Source organism: Mycteria americana, chromosome 22 (genome assembly GCF_035582795.1).
Source record: "Mycteria americana isolate JAX WOST 10 ecotype Jacksonville Zoo and Gardens chromosome 22, USCA_MyAme_1.0, whole genome shotgun sequence".
NCBI lineage: Eukaryota > Metazoa > Chordata > Aves > Ciconiiformes > Ciconiidae > Mycteria > Mycteria americana.
The window spans coordinates 202,226-218,572 of NC_134386.1; the positions used below are offsets into that span (position 1 = coordinate 202,226).

The following is a 16,347-nucleotide window of genomic DNA, read 5'->3' on the forward strand; positions in this document are numbered from 1 at the left end:
AAGTCTGTGGTTTTATCCCAGCATCAGGCAGCTTATTTTCAGGTTTTTACACAAGATAAACAGACTAAAAATCATATAAACAGTTGAAGGCATTAGGATGTTACACTCAGAAACCACAGAGCAGTAACAGGTTGATAAAATTTGCTTTAAAAAAAAAAAGTGTAAGTGATTCAAGTTTGTAAGGCAGCATTCTTGTTTCACAGGCTAGTTTTGGATGTGGGGTATTCCTAAAGCAAGCAGCTGAGGTCAACATGGAAAAGTTTCTGTAAATTAATTAAAGGATATTACTGAAAAAATTATACCAAGGAAAGAAATAACACACACGAAACAGATGACAATTGTTCACTTAAAAAAGAAGAAAATCCTCTCTGTTGATGTGTTTTCCCCTACCATAAGTCAGAAAGAGGCTACACTGGAGAAGCAAATACAAACTGAATTTGGAACAGAAATACCTCAAACAGATGCAGTGGCAGAGTTTGTGGAAGGAAAATATGCTTGGAAGAGTATTCAATAGGACAATCTTCTCTGCCTAATGCCATAATGAAAAAAGCCTCCAAGCTTACAAACTTTCTAATTCTATTTAACTTTATGAAGATGTAACACCACGGGAAAGCTCAGGGCATTTATACAACATAATAAAACAGTATATACAACATCCTTACCCACCTTTGTACATAGATACACATTTCCAATATAGCTACTTTTCAGTGTGAAACATTCTTCAAATTCATGGAGTATAAAACAACCAGCAAACTTCATTCTACTCATTTCAACAATAATTTTAGCAAATGTCCCAGCTTTGGGGAAAAAAAAAAAATGGGTAGCTGCAGCTATGGAGTCAAATAAGTTTCATCTGTCTGCAACAGAAAAAATAATTTACAGATAGCTTCAGCATGACAGCACACGGGACAGTCAATTTATTTTTAAACAAGGAACTGTTACACAATGTTTCACAGACATTTTAGCTGTAAGAGCATATTCTAGTAAAAAAACCCAACAGTTGTGATGTCACCAAACATTGTAAGTGGAAATAAAACACATGACACATTGTATAGAAAGTCTAAACATCTGTAACCACTTACGTTCACAGACAGAGCCCTGCTACAGAGTGGATGTGGTTAATTACCATTTGATATACTAGCCCTCAGCACACAGGAGAGGGTGATGAAGGGTAAGACTTGCAGGCTGACCTGTGCCATTGTCCAAGTGTAACTGAGATCCTAGCTGGGTTTCCAGGGATCTTTCCTGCCTTATCCCAAAGCCACAGATACTAAATATCTCACCACAGATGGCTTGCATAAAAGACAAATAGTTACACTGAACAGGAAAAGGCATAAAATACGAAAAATGGAGAACAAGCAGCTCCCAAAAAACAGCCACTGTCCAAGAGCGTAAGTAGAAATAAATCCCTTTTAGCAGGGTAAAGAAACAACTATTCCAGCCTCTATTTGTCTGGTCATTTAGAACACAGTTATGTTGGTGAATAACTATTTTTTAATCATTATCTTTTTATTATTGTTCAGCTCAGTGCCCAGATTTACGAGTCTTAGGTTTCGTCTCTTAAAAGGGGAATGAGTAAAGAAGTGCTTCAAGAACCATTTCCTAAATGATGCAACACACTGAGGAGACCCAGGACATTTGTCATGCAGCTGTGGAGTTTGAGGAGTCGCTGACGTAAGCACACATCGCCCCCTTGTGCTTTTGCTCTGGAAATACTTATTTTCTGTTCATTTTGTAGGTAAGCTTCAATTGAACGACCTTTCTTTCAGGGCACTTGCAACAGTGCAAAAATCACAGTCCCAAAAATATAAAACCAGTAGGAGTCCATGAGGGAACTAGGCTCATCGCCGTCTGAATGCACGTGATATCCTCCATGCATTGGGCTCCTCATAGCGATTGTACAGGGGTTCTAGTCGCTGCTGCTTTTTCTGTTTGCTCAGCTTGGTTGGATCAGAAACCTTGAAGAAAGCTGGTGCAAATTCCACCAGCCAGCGAGGATCAATAGTCGTCACTTCACGCATATATTCCTTGGTGGTAAGCACCAGTTCATGATACACCACCCTGTGAAAAGGGACAGCAACTTTGGAAATCAGTTTTTCCAAACAAGAAGAGACAAGGCAAGGGCTGGAGTATCTAAGCTTGCCCCTTGATCTCCCTTTCACCCTCCTTCAGCATAAGGCTCCTTATAAGCTCCAACACAGGCTCTAAAAGAACCATCCAGAAGAGCGATCTTCTTTTTCCTCTCCTACCTCACAACTACTCTTCAGCATAGAACTACTTAATTCCATTTAAAACAATTCTCTCTCTGCCCCCCCCAACACTCAGTGTTTTAAACTCACTTCCACAATACAGAAATCCAAACTGCAGGCTTTCAGGCCTTGGCTCAAAAGGTAAGTCTCATTTCTGCACATGCACTAATTTTAGCAGCAGAAAGAGCCAAAAGCACACTTGAAACTTTTCTCACTCTGCTCACTGCTGAGGAATCAGAAGCCTATACTTTGATACGTGCTCCACAAATAGTGCACACCACAATGTTTTCAGTTATAAAGTCTGAACTGAAATAGAAAATTACATTGTATCGCCTTCCTTACCATTCTGGCTGCCTGTTGAAGAGAGCACTGGATGGGTGGATATAGACTACTTGTTGATCAATGAGTGTCCGATAACCTTCCTGGGGATCCTTCTTTGCTGCATTTCGGAAGAAACCACTACAGATGGCCTTCTGCACCCGAACTGTTGCCTTCCCACAGGATACCACATCCAGCTTGTGCCTGCCAGACAAGAGTTAGAGAGAAAAAAATTAAGAGTTCTCCAGATTTGGGTGCAGCTACCAACATCAGATTAGCAAATTTTGTTTACCTACTACAGTGTAAGAACACTAAGAAAACAAAGTCACTACTTGTCCTTCTTGATATGCTCACCTGTCCATAATGCCCAACATCTGCTTGCGGATGTCCTGTGCCCTGCGTAAGGATCGGGCCTGGATAAAATTTTCATAGCACCAGGGATTTGAAAACTTGTTATTCTTCCAGGAATTGTACACAGCCAGCAGAGTGAGGTGGTCACCTTCTGTCTGATGGAACTTGGCTTTCTTTTGATCAGCAAGTGCTTGTTTATCCTAACACACAAAATATGGATCAATCAGGTATCAACATCATAAAGGCAATCCTTGTGCAACATGAAGAAGGACATAGGCTCCTTGTCACTCATACTGTAACTTCTTAAGTCTACCAAGAAACAGATGATATAAGACTGAGAAGACAACACAAAATTTTGAGTGGCGAGTGATTAAGGATCAAGCGATGAGAATCTAAAGGTCACTGGGACTGCTCTACGCCAAAACTATGCCTGTACAAAAGGAAAGCCTAGAACTGTTCTTGCCAGAGACCTCACGTAGACTCTCCTAAAGACTCTCCCATGGGTGACAAGGGCCTGGCCAGAAAAGATTGAGAACTCTTTTTTTTTTTTTTTTAACTGATACTTTTTATTCAATTTCAGTCCCTATTTTTGAAAGGATGCTTCAAAGTAAATAGCTCATTTATACTGTAGGAAGTATATGCATGCACTGAACTAGCTAGTTTTTTATTGCTCTAGAAGCAGCCCCATTTACTCATCAACAAAGGTGCTGAAGCAGCAGCTTTGACCCTGCTGATCTACCCACCTCTCCCCACTTCTCCAATCTGCAGATAAAACACTAATCAAAGACTGTGGCTACATAGATCAAAATTGAAGTTAACAGACTAAACTGCAGCAGGCCATCATAATGAAGAAATAATGGCTTCAAGAGGAGTCTGCTGTTGAGGAATCCTACCACAGCACAGTCTGCTGCTTGCCAACTTAAAAGAAGTCAGCACAGGATAGGATTGCCGTTGAAGAAATACACTCTGTGTATCTAAAATGACAAAACCATTCTGAACTGGCTGGGACTGACTTGGTTTAGGCTTGTATATTTACTGGGAAATGCAAAAGAGAATGTGAGACTTCTAACTTCCATCTTCCCATCTGCAAAGAAACTACCAACATCCACAGCTACAGGGTGTTTAACCAAAAGGTACATCAGAGAATGTAACGTATGAGCACAGTCTAACCAAGCTACAGGTTTATTTTGGCAAATATGCTCACTCGCTAACACCTGAGGCAGGCACATAAAACACACCCAAACTGTTACACTGCTGCTTCTTGGCTGCATTCCTTACCTTTGGCCTGTAGAACACGTTCTGTACAGACAGCATGGAGACTATTGTCAACATTTCCTCGCTGCATCCCAGATGCACAGACATGATCAACATCTTACACAACATAGGCTCCAAGGGGAATTCTGCCATCTGCAAGAAACCTGTTTCAGGGTACCCTGCAACCACTTGGAAAAATCTTGAGTTCTCTCAGTGCAAAAGAGAGTAATGCCCTTTCTTCCGTGCTTCCTTTCCAAAGCAGTGTGCTTTACCCAGAGTAACTTTACTCAACATGAAACAAATTATTTGTCTCTATTCACCATCACAAGAATACCCCAATACTTACAGGAAATTTTTAGACATTAATGAAAGTAACCTTATGAGTAAGGAGGCATAATAGCTGCTCCTTAAAAAGCAGAAGATATGTAATACGGTACGTGAAAAGCTACCAATAAAACACAAGAGAATAATAGGAAAAGAAAGCCAACAGCGCTAGGCAAGTCCTTATACAACTACTCTCATGTCACCCCCTAAATATCTGCAACCCAGCCAGTGCTAAGAAGTATTCTGTTTTGCCTACCCTGCGCCCAAGTCGAGTGAGCAGTCCTTCATCATCCAGAGCTCCCAGGGTGTACAGCTGCTCCATGGCAGTTATGAGAGTTTCCATTGGGGGAGCATCCATAAAGTCAAAGGAGAGCAAATCATTGATGCCCATAGCCTGAACAGAGGGAGAAGAGAAAACCCAAGTTAAAAAACTGAGAAGGAAGACACCAAACTCCAGCCAGAAATAAATAAACATCAAACAATGAGGCACTACAGAACTTGAAGTAACCCTAGCCTCATGTCCTTATCCTGACTGTAACTGCAGTCACAAATACATGGCTATATTTCTACACTTGAGATAATCCGCATTGGCCTATGCCTTTCACCCACCATTCAGTTTTCCGGTCTGTTTCTTTGGTACTGTTCCATACAACTCTCAAGCAAGAAGATTCAATTGAGAATACACATAGGCTACATACTGGTTTTGAGGACTTCCTGCCTTGTAAACCTTGTGGCTTGACAGCTCCAATGGACACTAAATATGCCTCCATGCTTCCCCTTGCTCCCAGAAAGGGGGAAAGACAGCAACTTCCCCAGCTGCTATGTACTGGGCTAGATCCAGTTTGCGGACTCCCAGAGGGATGGTACACTTAGAAGATGCATATGCTTGGAGATCAAAAACCACTCTACAACGGTGTGTCTTACCTGTTAACAACATAAATATACCTTAGGAAATGTGTACTGCCCATAAGATTCCTGTTTCTCAGACCTCCTGCAACTAACTGTTCTGTGCAGCTGAGACTTGTAATTTAGGCAGATATTCAACATTATAACCCTCAACAGAAAAATGCAGGAGCAAGCTCAGTGCCTGAGAACTGCATTCGATGCAGTCTCTCTTCCAAAATACCTCTGTTCACTAGAAGGATCTGAAATTACAGAAGTACTCCACAAGGCTCATAAAGGCAGAGACTCATTTATCGAAATGCTTATGATCAAGTTGGCTTGCTACAAGTTGGTGAAATACCCACCTTCAGGGAAAGTACTGTACTGGCCAAATTTGTTCTCTGGATTTCAGGCACATTGGTTGTTAGCATTTCATCTCGATAAGCACGCTCTGTATATAACCTATAGCATTTTCCTGGTCCTGTTCTCCCAGCCCTTCCTGCTCGCTGCTTTGCTTGAGCCTAAAGGTAACAAAGCATCTCGGTGAACAGGTGCAAAGAGGCAGAGGTGAAAACAAGTAAAATAAGATGATTAATTATTCATAATTTTGCTTGTATTAATAGAAAGAGATTTCCAATACAACCCAGGAAAGTATGTATTCCTTAGGCACAGCCTCAAGAAGTCTCAGGGGTTTATCAAAAATGTGGTTTTATCATTGCCTCACTTTGCTTCCACGCTTGGAAGCAAAGTTACCAGCAAGAAGGGGGAAAAAAAAAAAAAAAAAAAAAGGCAAACACAGAATGCTTACCTGTGAAATCGGTGTAACAACCAGCTGGTCAATTCCAGTCTTGGAGTTATAAACTTTCTGCTTCACAAAGCCAGGATCGACTACGTAATATATGCCATCGATAGTCAAAGATGTCTCAGCAATGTTAGTGGCGATGACAACCTGCAAACAACAGTCTGATTCAGCACCAGTTCTGTGTCTAGTTGCCAAGCCAACCATGCTGCTCAACTTAATCCATTCTACACGATACGAGCAGTTTGTTATAAATGCAATTACTATCATTTAACATTGAAAGGAGAAATGTGTTCACAGAGGAACAGAAAGAAGTGTTATCTACAGTCAAAGATGGACAGCTTTTAAGTATCTACATTTGTTTTAGATTTGGACAATATGGGAAAAGAACATGATAAAAATCTAAAAGCAAGTGAAAGATCATTTTTAAGTTTGTAAGCATACTGCACTGACTTCAGGGAGAATTTTTGCCTATCACTCAAACACAGTCCATATTTAGAGAAGAATCTTCCAGAGAATGTATCTCTAGATATTCATTAGCTGTTTGGTAGGAAATTTACATCCATCCAACAGGAAATGCATTTACATTTCACTAAAGTTAATATCCTTTAAAGGCAGCATTAAAAAACACACCAAGAATATCCCACACAGAGGTTTGCTACACCACATTTTTATATACATTTTCAAAGGCTTAGATAACATGTATAGGCATGTACACAACCAAAAACATGCTCTAAGCTACATATAAGCCACCTTTTCTCCAAAACTACATAATTTTGTCTGAAGTTGTAACTAACAGAATCAGAAGTGCTAAAAAAAGGGGGGGAAGAAAAAAAAAAAACCACAAACATGATTAGCAGTGTAATACACCCCACTATTAAAGAAGCAGAAGATGAAGCCACACTTAGCTGAAATTACCTTTCTGCTTCCTGGTGGGGCTGGGTCAAAGATCCTGGTTTGCATTTCACTGGGTAAAGCCGAATATACTGGTAAGATAATTAACTCTGGAACATCGGGTCCTAGAGATTTCATCCTCTCATAGAGGATTTCACAGGCAGTGTCAATCTCTTCCTGACCAGTTAGAAACACCAAAATGTCACCTACCCAGGAAGTAAATTAAAACATCCACAGAATCAATTCTGTTCAGTACAACTCCTGCATTACCACATTTCCATCCCTCACTTTTCCCATGTAAAGCAGAGGATCCCCAACTTTTGCTAGCCCCTGGGCAACAACTCTTAGCCAGAAGCAACCTACTTCAGTCCTTCACCCAACTTTTCCAGCATTTTATTTACTGTATTTGCAAACAATAGAGGATAGTGCTGAGAGCATTTTGCTCATGTTACTAATATGTGATCCATGACTTATAGAAAGACCTTGCTCATAGGTATTAGAGTCCTTGAATCACTAATCACCCTAGACCATCCTCCACTCACCTGGTGGCTCTGTTAAGTGGATCTGCATTACTGTAATCAGACTGGCATCCAAATAATCTGTCTCTGGCTCTTTTGTGTACAGAATTTCTACTGGGTACGTTCTGCCAGGAATTGTGAAGATTGGCGCTTCATAGAAATACTGAGAGAATTTCACAGCATCCAGCGTTGCTGACGTCACTATCAACTTCATATCCCGCCGTTTCTGCACTGTCTATAGCAGGATAGAAAGTTCTCAAGTCATTTATTGCCTTTGGGACTATTAACATATGGCACTTGACTTAAGTCAGAGAAATATGACCAGTAATATCAGGCATTTTGATATCTGAGTAGAGGGGCAGCTCATTCCAGTATCCAAAATTTCAAACAATTGACCGCTAAGGTCACATTTCAAACCTTTCTTAGCAGCACCTATCACAGAAAGCCTTTGTCAGAGAAGGAAGAGCAAAACAAGAACAATCCTCACTCATCCATCATTATGAGCATCCTGGACCACCAATTCTCATTGTTTCTGCTGAATTTTGCTTGCTTTGTCTTCATACAGAGGTTCATCTTATGGAAATTTGGACTACAAACCCTTAGGAGCATTTACTCTGCTTCAGAAGAGACTTTTAGAGCAAATGAATGTACTTGACTTGTGTGATCTTGCCTTTCCCTGTGCACTCCTACCCATACGTAGCATACAGAGGACACTGAAGCAATAAAAATCAAATGCTACATTACCTTCTTCAGGAGTCCAAAGAGTACATCTGTATGTATGGTCCTCTCATGGGCTTCATCCAGCATGATAATGGCATACTGAGTCAGATCAGGATCTATCAAGCACTCCCTCAGTAACATGCCATCTGTCATGTATTTGATAACAGTTTCAGGACTAGTGCAGTCTTCAAATCGAATGGTGTAGCCAACCTAGAAAGAAGAGTTGCACAGAAACTGAAGCTACAGAATTAAGTTATTAGCATCATTAATTCCCAGTTTGATTATTCTGCAAGCTCATTTTACAGCCTACAAGGGAACAGACACACGGACACATAAGCAGACTAGCTCCAGTACTGATTTTTCCTACTTTTCCTCATGCTTATTTTGGCATGGAAATTCACCTCTTGTCCCAAGCAGCAACCAAATTCCTCTGACACCCTCTTCGCAACAGACATTGCAGCCACTCTGCGAGGCTGAGTACATCCGATTTTTCCTCTTGATGTATACCCTGCCTCAGCCAGGTACTGGGTAATCTGTGTTGTTTTTCCAGATCCTGTCTCTCCAATAACAATCAGAATCTGGTTGTCATGCACAGCCTAGAAAAGGTCATAATAGATACATTTGTCAAAATTTAAAAACAAAAAACAAACAAAACTAACAAAAAAATCAAACACAGTATATCTAAGACTAGACTGAGCACCTACTACTCTTGCTCCAGCTGACCCAGACCAAAAACCATATAAGTGTTCTTACTGATCAAGCCAGCAAACTGCTTAACCGTCTAGCTGACTCATCCCTTGCCGACATAATCCTAGTTTCAATTTTGACTTAATGTCAGTAAATATCTGGAGCTTTATTAAAATATACAGATACATATAATCCTTTAAAATAATTATTCTGAACTACAGTTCTGCACTTAAAATTGTCAACTGGCTATTCACCTGTCAACAAGCTAAACCAAGAATATTTATTTTGAATTAGTGCTTGCTCAAACAAGAATGCCATTTCAAGAGTCTTACTTGTATCAGCTGCTCCTTCAGTCTGAAGATCGGGAGACTCTCTCTCTGCTCAATGATGGAAAGCTGGGTCTTCTTACCATAAGAAGCTTTGTTGCCACCAAATGCATGTTTCTTCCACTCTGGGATATCATTGGGCATCATCCCAATACCTCGCATGTTTGCAGCTATTTGTCTTCCATCCACTAGCAAAGAAACAATTTCACGGTTACATTTAGGTTCACACAGCACAGATCCCGATGATCCTGCTCCTATTGTTCCATCATCCATGCCTTCTATACTTGTGTGTTTAAGTATTTAAGTTCCTACATGTATACCCCCACTATTATATTAATTTCCATGTAAAAAATTGCTTCACCATGCATCGCACCTTTCAGTAATGCATCCTTGACGGATAGCAGGATATACCTGTACATTTCCCTTGACGTTCCTATTTCCACTTCAGTGGAAAAGCACTTTTTCTTTGCATCGCTTTTAAAGTGAGGCAGACAAACACAATATCACGACATTTCTCCTGGGTTGCTCAACTATCACAAAAAAGGCACAATTCACACTTGGACGTGTTCAGACATACCATCAGGGAGAGGATCCACCCAGTGTGTGTTGAGTCCCATGGGGATAGAATCCATCTCTGCTTCTCTCTGGGCTTGTTTAAGTTCTCGTCTTTCTTTAGCTAAAGCACTCTGCATCATTGCAGCCTGGGACAAGGAACCATCTGGATTCTGGAAAGCAAGAAAAAAGTTAAGATTCCAGCACTCCCAATCCTTCACCTTCAATTATCTCTCTGTTGCCAGCGTCCTTTAGAAGCCTCTTCTTACGATGCTTTAAAAGACATTAACTTTCTATCTCTTTGAGTTCCAGGATATTTCCATTAGCCCAGCCCCATGAACTTCCATGGTCACGACTAATACGGAGCATCCCTACACTGTCCAGTCAAAAGGATCATGGGCACAACCAATGAAAAATAAGTATTTCTCTACCACTTTCTACTTTCAAAAGGTAAGAAAAAGCAGAACAGAGAAAGTATGTTCTAACACACTTACGTGAAATGGTTGCTGCTGCAGGCTAATGTGCATTTCAGTTCTATTATTCCACTTCACTGTCACCAGTTAAGAAACCAGCTTTATAAGTAAAGAAAGGATCTTCAGTTCAGTGGTAATGTTTTTCAGGGCTCTCAGTAATGTCCGGGTGGAAAAGTAGTTGTTAAATTCCCAAATACTTATGTAATTAAATCAAGTACGTTGGTTTCAGTGCTGGAAATCTCTTACCTTTACTATTTTGATGGGGCTCATATCCATGCTCTGTTTAGTATGACCGCGAAGGAACGGTGGCTCTTCTTCAACTAACTCAATCTCAAGGTCCTCATCTAAAATCCACAAGTGACAATTTTTATAGAAAAGTTAAACATCTTTCAGGTACATAAAAGTAACTCTTCAAACAGTGCTTCCTGTGTATTCTTGATTATGATGTAGCTAGATATTTTTAAAAGTGAAAACACCACAAATAAAAAGAATGCACAGACAGGGCACATCCAAATGTCACTAATAATAAGGCTAGAGCAACCCTAGTTCCAAATGCTTAAGATGACAGCAAATTGTGAGATGCTTCACATCACTTATATCATCATCTCTTTTTGAATCAAAACATATCCAGAAACCAACAAATTTACAACAACAACAAGACTACTTGGAAATACTACCTTCTTCATCATCAACTTTAGGAAGAATCCCAGTCTCCTCATCAAAGTCGGGAAACTCTTCCTTGGAAAGCACATTAGCTGCAATCATCTGGGAACAGAATGAATACAACATGAATTTGTCCCCATGAAAGAACACAACTCATGTCTGCAAGGTCTCAGTTCTAATGCTATTGCCAGGCTTGTAAAACAGGAACAAAGGAATGTTGTTATTTCGGAAAAAGAAATGGTCCTACATTCTGGCACCCGTCTCCCCAAGTCATCCAGTCTCTGAGCAAATAGTCCTTTTGTTATTCTAAATACCATCAGTGTGAGACAGCTGGCTTATGTGTGGCAGAACTGAACTGATAATCAAATACCACTTAAGTGTCACCAGATAAAGACCATGATCACCCAGGTCAGAGTTGATCTCTGGAGGTTACCTGGTCCAACCTCCTGCTCAAAGCAGGGCTAATGTTCTAACTTCATAGTTAGAACTAAGCTAGAAGTCCCAAATCGCAAGAAGGTGGCAATTTAGAGGTAAGGAATAAGTTACACAAGCAAACAATCGAGGTGCTGTATTCTAGTTCATGAAACTCCCTAGCAATTTTATTAACTGACAGCCTATTTCCCTGAATACAAAACACACCTGTTTTATTTCCCACTTCTCTGGGTCTGAAATTCGGGTGAGGCGTTTCCGTTCAAGGCTATCATCCTCCACCTCCGGGGCATTCACCAGGGACAGGTGACTAGGTCTGTCTGGGTTTCTCATAGAAGTTTCTTCATTGGCTTCTCCAACGAGGTTTCTCCTCCGGTTTGGGTTCAAGTCTTCCCCAGTGTCTTGGTCAACATCCTACATTAGATTGATTAATCAGTCAGCTCTACCTATATTGCACTTCTCCTTATCTATTAACACTGGTGCTTCCTCTAACACAAGAGAAAAAGCAGAGTACATTTCTCGGAGAGACTACTGCCAACAACAGCCCATACACAGAAAATGCTATTTTGCATGGGGTTTTTTCAGCTGGTATTGTGAGCTAAGTACACCCCAAGGCCTGGAACACTCTACTCTGCCTTGGCAACGGCAGTGATTTCATTTAAAATGAAATGCTTCTCTCATACTGAAAAAGGAAGACAAACATAGCAACAGCTTGAGGTTTGCCTTGTCACTTAGCTAACACATAAAGTCAAAAAATTGTTAGAAACATTACATCAAAACCAAGAACCTACAGAAAATGAGTAAGAAGTAATAGGCCACTTGAAAAAAATGAGTTATTGTTCTGTGTTTAACTCTCATTTAAAGGGTTATATATTTGTTTTCATCAAAAAGAGCAAAACATACCAAAAAGAGGCATAATCTTAAAAAACTTTAGCACCACAAACTCTATTATAAGCACTACAGAATGTCTTCCATACCTTCATGCTCAGGCTGGTTTTGGATCCAGTAAAGGATAAAACTTTGACTTTTACTCTTTGTCCTTTGCTCACAACATCGGCAACATTGGCAACCCGTCCTTCTCTTCGAAGCTCTGAGATGTGGACCAAGCCCTCCCAGCGCTTCCTGCAGGTGAAACAGAGGGGCATGAGGTGCTGTACATTATTACTCCAACAGTCCTTCAGATCATTCAGAGTCTGGATTAAAATATTTTGTTGTCGACTGATCATTTGTGTATGTTCATAAACTGTTTTTTATAAGGAGAACATTCTCTGCTGTTGAATTTATTTTTCTGAAACAGACCTTCCTTTTGGCATCAAAGGTACACCCAGCGTACCTTATTGCAGCCTCATAACCTCTTTAAGATACTAGCAGAAAAGAGAACTCAGCTGGAATACTACCAGATTTATTGTGAACGTCAGAAGGTACCTTAGCCCTTCCAGCTGCACAAAGCATCCAAATTGCATTATACTTGTGACTTTGCCATTGTAAATGTCTCCAATGGAAGGCTCCTCAGGTGGTGGACGGTCTATGTGCTTGTCTCGCCATCTCTCATTGCTCTTCTCGACATACTTCTCTCGATCCTTACGGTCCCTACTGGGACTCTGACTTCTGCTCCTTGACCGGTATCTGGATTTTCCCCTGTTCTTATCCCGAGTCCTAGAGCGAGACCTAGAGCGAGATCTGTGCCTTCGTTTCCTGTCCCTGCTACGACTTCGGCTCCTCCTCTTTTTCTTTGCCCTAACAAACAAACAAACATACATTACAAATTTGCAGTGAAAGTCCATGTAAGAACAGAGCGAGCAGGCAATACCAACGGCCAATACCCATCCCCCACAGACATACTAGAAACCTACCGGTGGTCACTGTTCCTTTGCTTGCCTTGCCTGTCTGCACTAGGCATTAGAGCTTCAAGTTCCTTAAGTGCATCAGCTGCCACTTTCACATCATCTTCATCCAGCATATTCTGCAAGAAGAGAACCATTCTGTAAGAAGGCTGATAAAAACCGGTCACAGAGAATTAATCTATAGAAAGGATAATCACATGCCTATCTATTTAGAAGATAAAGGATAAAAAAAAGACGGAATATGTGATACGGGGAGGGGGAAAGTAATAAAGCTACCCCCCTATTTTGCTACAATATTGAGACAATTCTGCTTTTATACAAAAGACAGTTGCATTTCAACACCTGAAATCACTACAAAAATATAAAATGCCAGTCCCTCGTAGCATCTGAACATCCAAAATTTTTATCTAGTTTGTAATCCATCATTACTTTGAACATTACGCAAGAAAGGCCGGGCTACAAATTTCATGTCACAAGAGCCTCATCTTCCAGGTATTCTGCAAAACAGTATCAACAAGGCAACTGCTGTAACAGCTGTTCCTGAGAATTACATGCAATACCACCAGCCTTCTGCCTCTTTTGTACTTCATTTCTCATAGTCCACTTTTATCCATGCATTAGCAGGAGATGCTCACGTTAACACAAAAAAAAAATCTTGAAAGTAAGAGAAACACGGAAAAAAAAATGAATACGTTTTCACATACTTACAAAAGAAATCTGAAATTATGACCTTACCCTGATGTTGGGATTGTCTGGCCTGCAAAGGGCTGGAAACAATTCCTTCAACTTTTCCTTCTCCGATTTGGGTTTCACAACTGTCTCTGATTTTGAGTTTTAAAACAAAAAACAAACAAAACCCCCCAAAACTTAGAAGAGCTAGAACGATTCGCTCTTGATTTTTCTGTAATTGAACATAAAGTTTAACTTTCATCTGAACGCAAAGTTCGATATGGATTTTACAGAGATTCAATTGAAAGATTACAATGTTACCTTCCTACAAAGAAGATTGTGATTATTAGTGAATCTGTGAAATACATAATTATTCTAAATAGCGTACTCAGTGTGGTTTTAGTGCCTAAACAGCTTTGCTAATCTACCACTAACAACAGAGAGACTCCCAGTGCAACAATAAGAGACAAAGTCTTGCCTTACAAGACTAGAACAGTAACTACACCGATCTCACCAAACATGGCCAAAAACTACAAAAGACTAAGAGTTTTGCTTTCCTTTTTACACTGAACTGATAAGAGGAACAAGATTATTCATACCTTTGCTCGTAGATGGCTTTGGTGGAGGCCGCATTGTCTGTATGAGACGTAGCAAATTACTAATAAGAGAATCCTGAAAAAATTAATAAAATACTTTAATCCAAGAAATGACTGCGAGGCTGTTTTTCATTATTAGAAAGCATAAGTGAGGCTTTATTAGCAGGACAAAAAAAAAGCTCAATTCTAAAGATACAGGTTCATTTTTAGGGAGTATCATTGGACTTCATGTACATCCTAAAAAGATATAATAAGCTGAATCTGAAAACAATTACTGTAATTCCATTTAATTAACTTTTCCATGTGTCATTTTTAATCACCTATTTAATCCAACCACAGTTATTTCTGAGGAACTCATGAACCCAGCATCTAAGGATCATAAAAAGACTTACGACAACATTTGCCTTCATGAAAACTTGTTTCTTCTATATTTTATATGCTCAATGAGACAATAAGCAGCTCAAGTTCTCAGAAGGATGTTTCACAAAAACTACCAAAGTTTTTAAAAAAAAAAAAAAAGGAGGGAGGGGGAAGCTTGGCTTGATGAGACAGAAATACTCGACAGGTAATAAGTGCATAGTTTTCCAACTGAAGAAAACCAATAATCACTCCTCACACCTCTCTCTTTAAAACAAAAGCTCCATAAAATACACCAGGATAAGAACACGTAAGTAACGTTCAGATCTCACTTACAGTGAACTCAGCACCGTTCTTCAGAAGAACCGCTTTGAATGTGTCAAACGTAGTATTTTTCTCTGCAAGATTTATCACAAACTCAGCTGCGAAGGAAAAGCAGCAAGTAAATTAGAACAAATAATTAAAAGGCAGTATAAGTACTTCATACTTGGAGACAAGCTGTTCTCCCGGCAACGCAGTGACCAGCTAAGTCTGGCTACCCACAGAAAAGCTGCAGCGCTGCTCACAACAGCAGCGGCTTCCTTTCCCGGTCCTTTCGGAGGCGGCCAGATCGAAGCATATTCTCAGGCTCACGGCAAGTTTTTTGAAGAAAAACCACGGGTTTTTTCTGAACTCGAAAAGCCCCTTCGCAAAACGCGTCCTGGCCGACAGAAACGGCTGCAACAGCCTTTCCCTTAGCTGCCGTCAGGCCCGTAACGGGACAGACACCGGCTGCCGCGCCCCGGGCCGCGCTCGCCACGGAGACCCCCCAAAGGCCGCGCGGCCCGCGAGCGCCTGCCCAGCTCCGGGGCTGGGGCCCGCCCCACTCACCCAGGTCCTTGTCGTTGATGCCCAGGTGGTTGTCTAGCTCGGTGCAGACCTTGGACACCAGCGACAAGTATTCGAGCTTCGCGAGCTCCTCCAGAGCCGCCAGGTCCGCCATGATTGCGCCCCACCCACGCACGCGCAAACCCGACACCGCTTCCACATCCGGGGCGCGACGGAAGCGGTGAGGTGGCCGCGCAGGGGTGGCGCTGGCACTGACCATAGAGAGGGCGGAGGGCCCTAGAACGGCTCGTGCCTGGGCCAGTCCCTGACACCAGCTTTGTGATGCGTGGCGGACGAGCAAGGCGGCGGGGTGCGGGCGGGCCGAAGGCGGGGTCCCGGCCGCAGAGCCGCGCCCGCTCAGCCCCCTGGGCGGAGGGGTCGCACCGGGCCACCCTCGGCGAAGAGCTCACCGCAAGAAAACCGGCAGGGCGGCCGGGGAGGGGCGCAAGCATGTGGGCCAGGAGAGCGGCCTGCAGCTGTGGAGGCTTCCCAGCTCGTCCGTAGCGTGAGGTACTCTTCCCCCCGCCCCGGGGATGCTTGCAGCCCCATATGGCAAGTGCATAGCTGGCCACAGC

The 16,347-nt window shown here is 41.6% G+C and overlaps 1 protein-coding gene across 1 annotated transcript; it reads right to left on the reverse strand.

Annotated features, from left to right (window-relative positions):
- Positions 1–591: 591 nt before the first annotated feature.
- Positions 592–15,931, reverse strand: DHX8 (DEAH-box helicase 8). The gene is made up of 23 exons (XM_075522918.1): positions 15,776–15,931; positions 15,242–15,327; positions 14,552–14,624; positions 14,019–14,104; positions 13,293–13,402; positions 12,865–13,176; positions 12,417–12,561; positions 11,650–11,853; positions 11,025–11,112; positions 10,594–10,691; positions 9,900–10,047; positions 9,329–9,510; positions 8,711–8,905; positions 8,334–8,519; positions 7,614–7,824; positions 7,096–7,277; positions 6,187–6,327; positions 5,744–5,899; positions 4,753–4,890; positions 4,197–4,325; positions 2,922–3,118; positions 2,592–2,771; positions 592–2,061 (listed from the first exon to the last, which is right to left on the reverse strand). The coding sequence occupies exons 1-23, from the start codon at positions 15,885–15,887 to the stop codon at positions 1,842–1,844; spliced, it is 3,579 nt and encodes a 1,192-aa protein (XP_075379033.1). The 5' UTR covers positions 15,888–15,931; the 3' UTR covers positions 592–1,841.
- Between the last annotated feature and the right edge of the window lie 416 nt (positions 15,932–16,347).

Bases quoted from the DNA above. Each gene is read 5' to 3' on its own strand.
- DHX8 (XM_075522918.1), bottom strand. From the start codon at position 15,887: ATGGCGGACCTGGCGGCTCTGGAGGAGCTCGCGAAGCTCGAATACTTG. The intron at 11,113-11,649 runs GTGTGTTTTGTA...TTCTGTTCCCAG, and splicing joins AGAAGTGGGAAATAAAACAG to ATGATTGCAGCTAATGTGCT. The intron at 10,048-10,593 runs GTAAGAGATTTC...CTTGCTTTCCAG, and splicing joins GCCCCATCAAAATAGTAAAG to AATCCAGATGGTTCCTTGTC.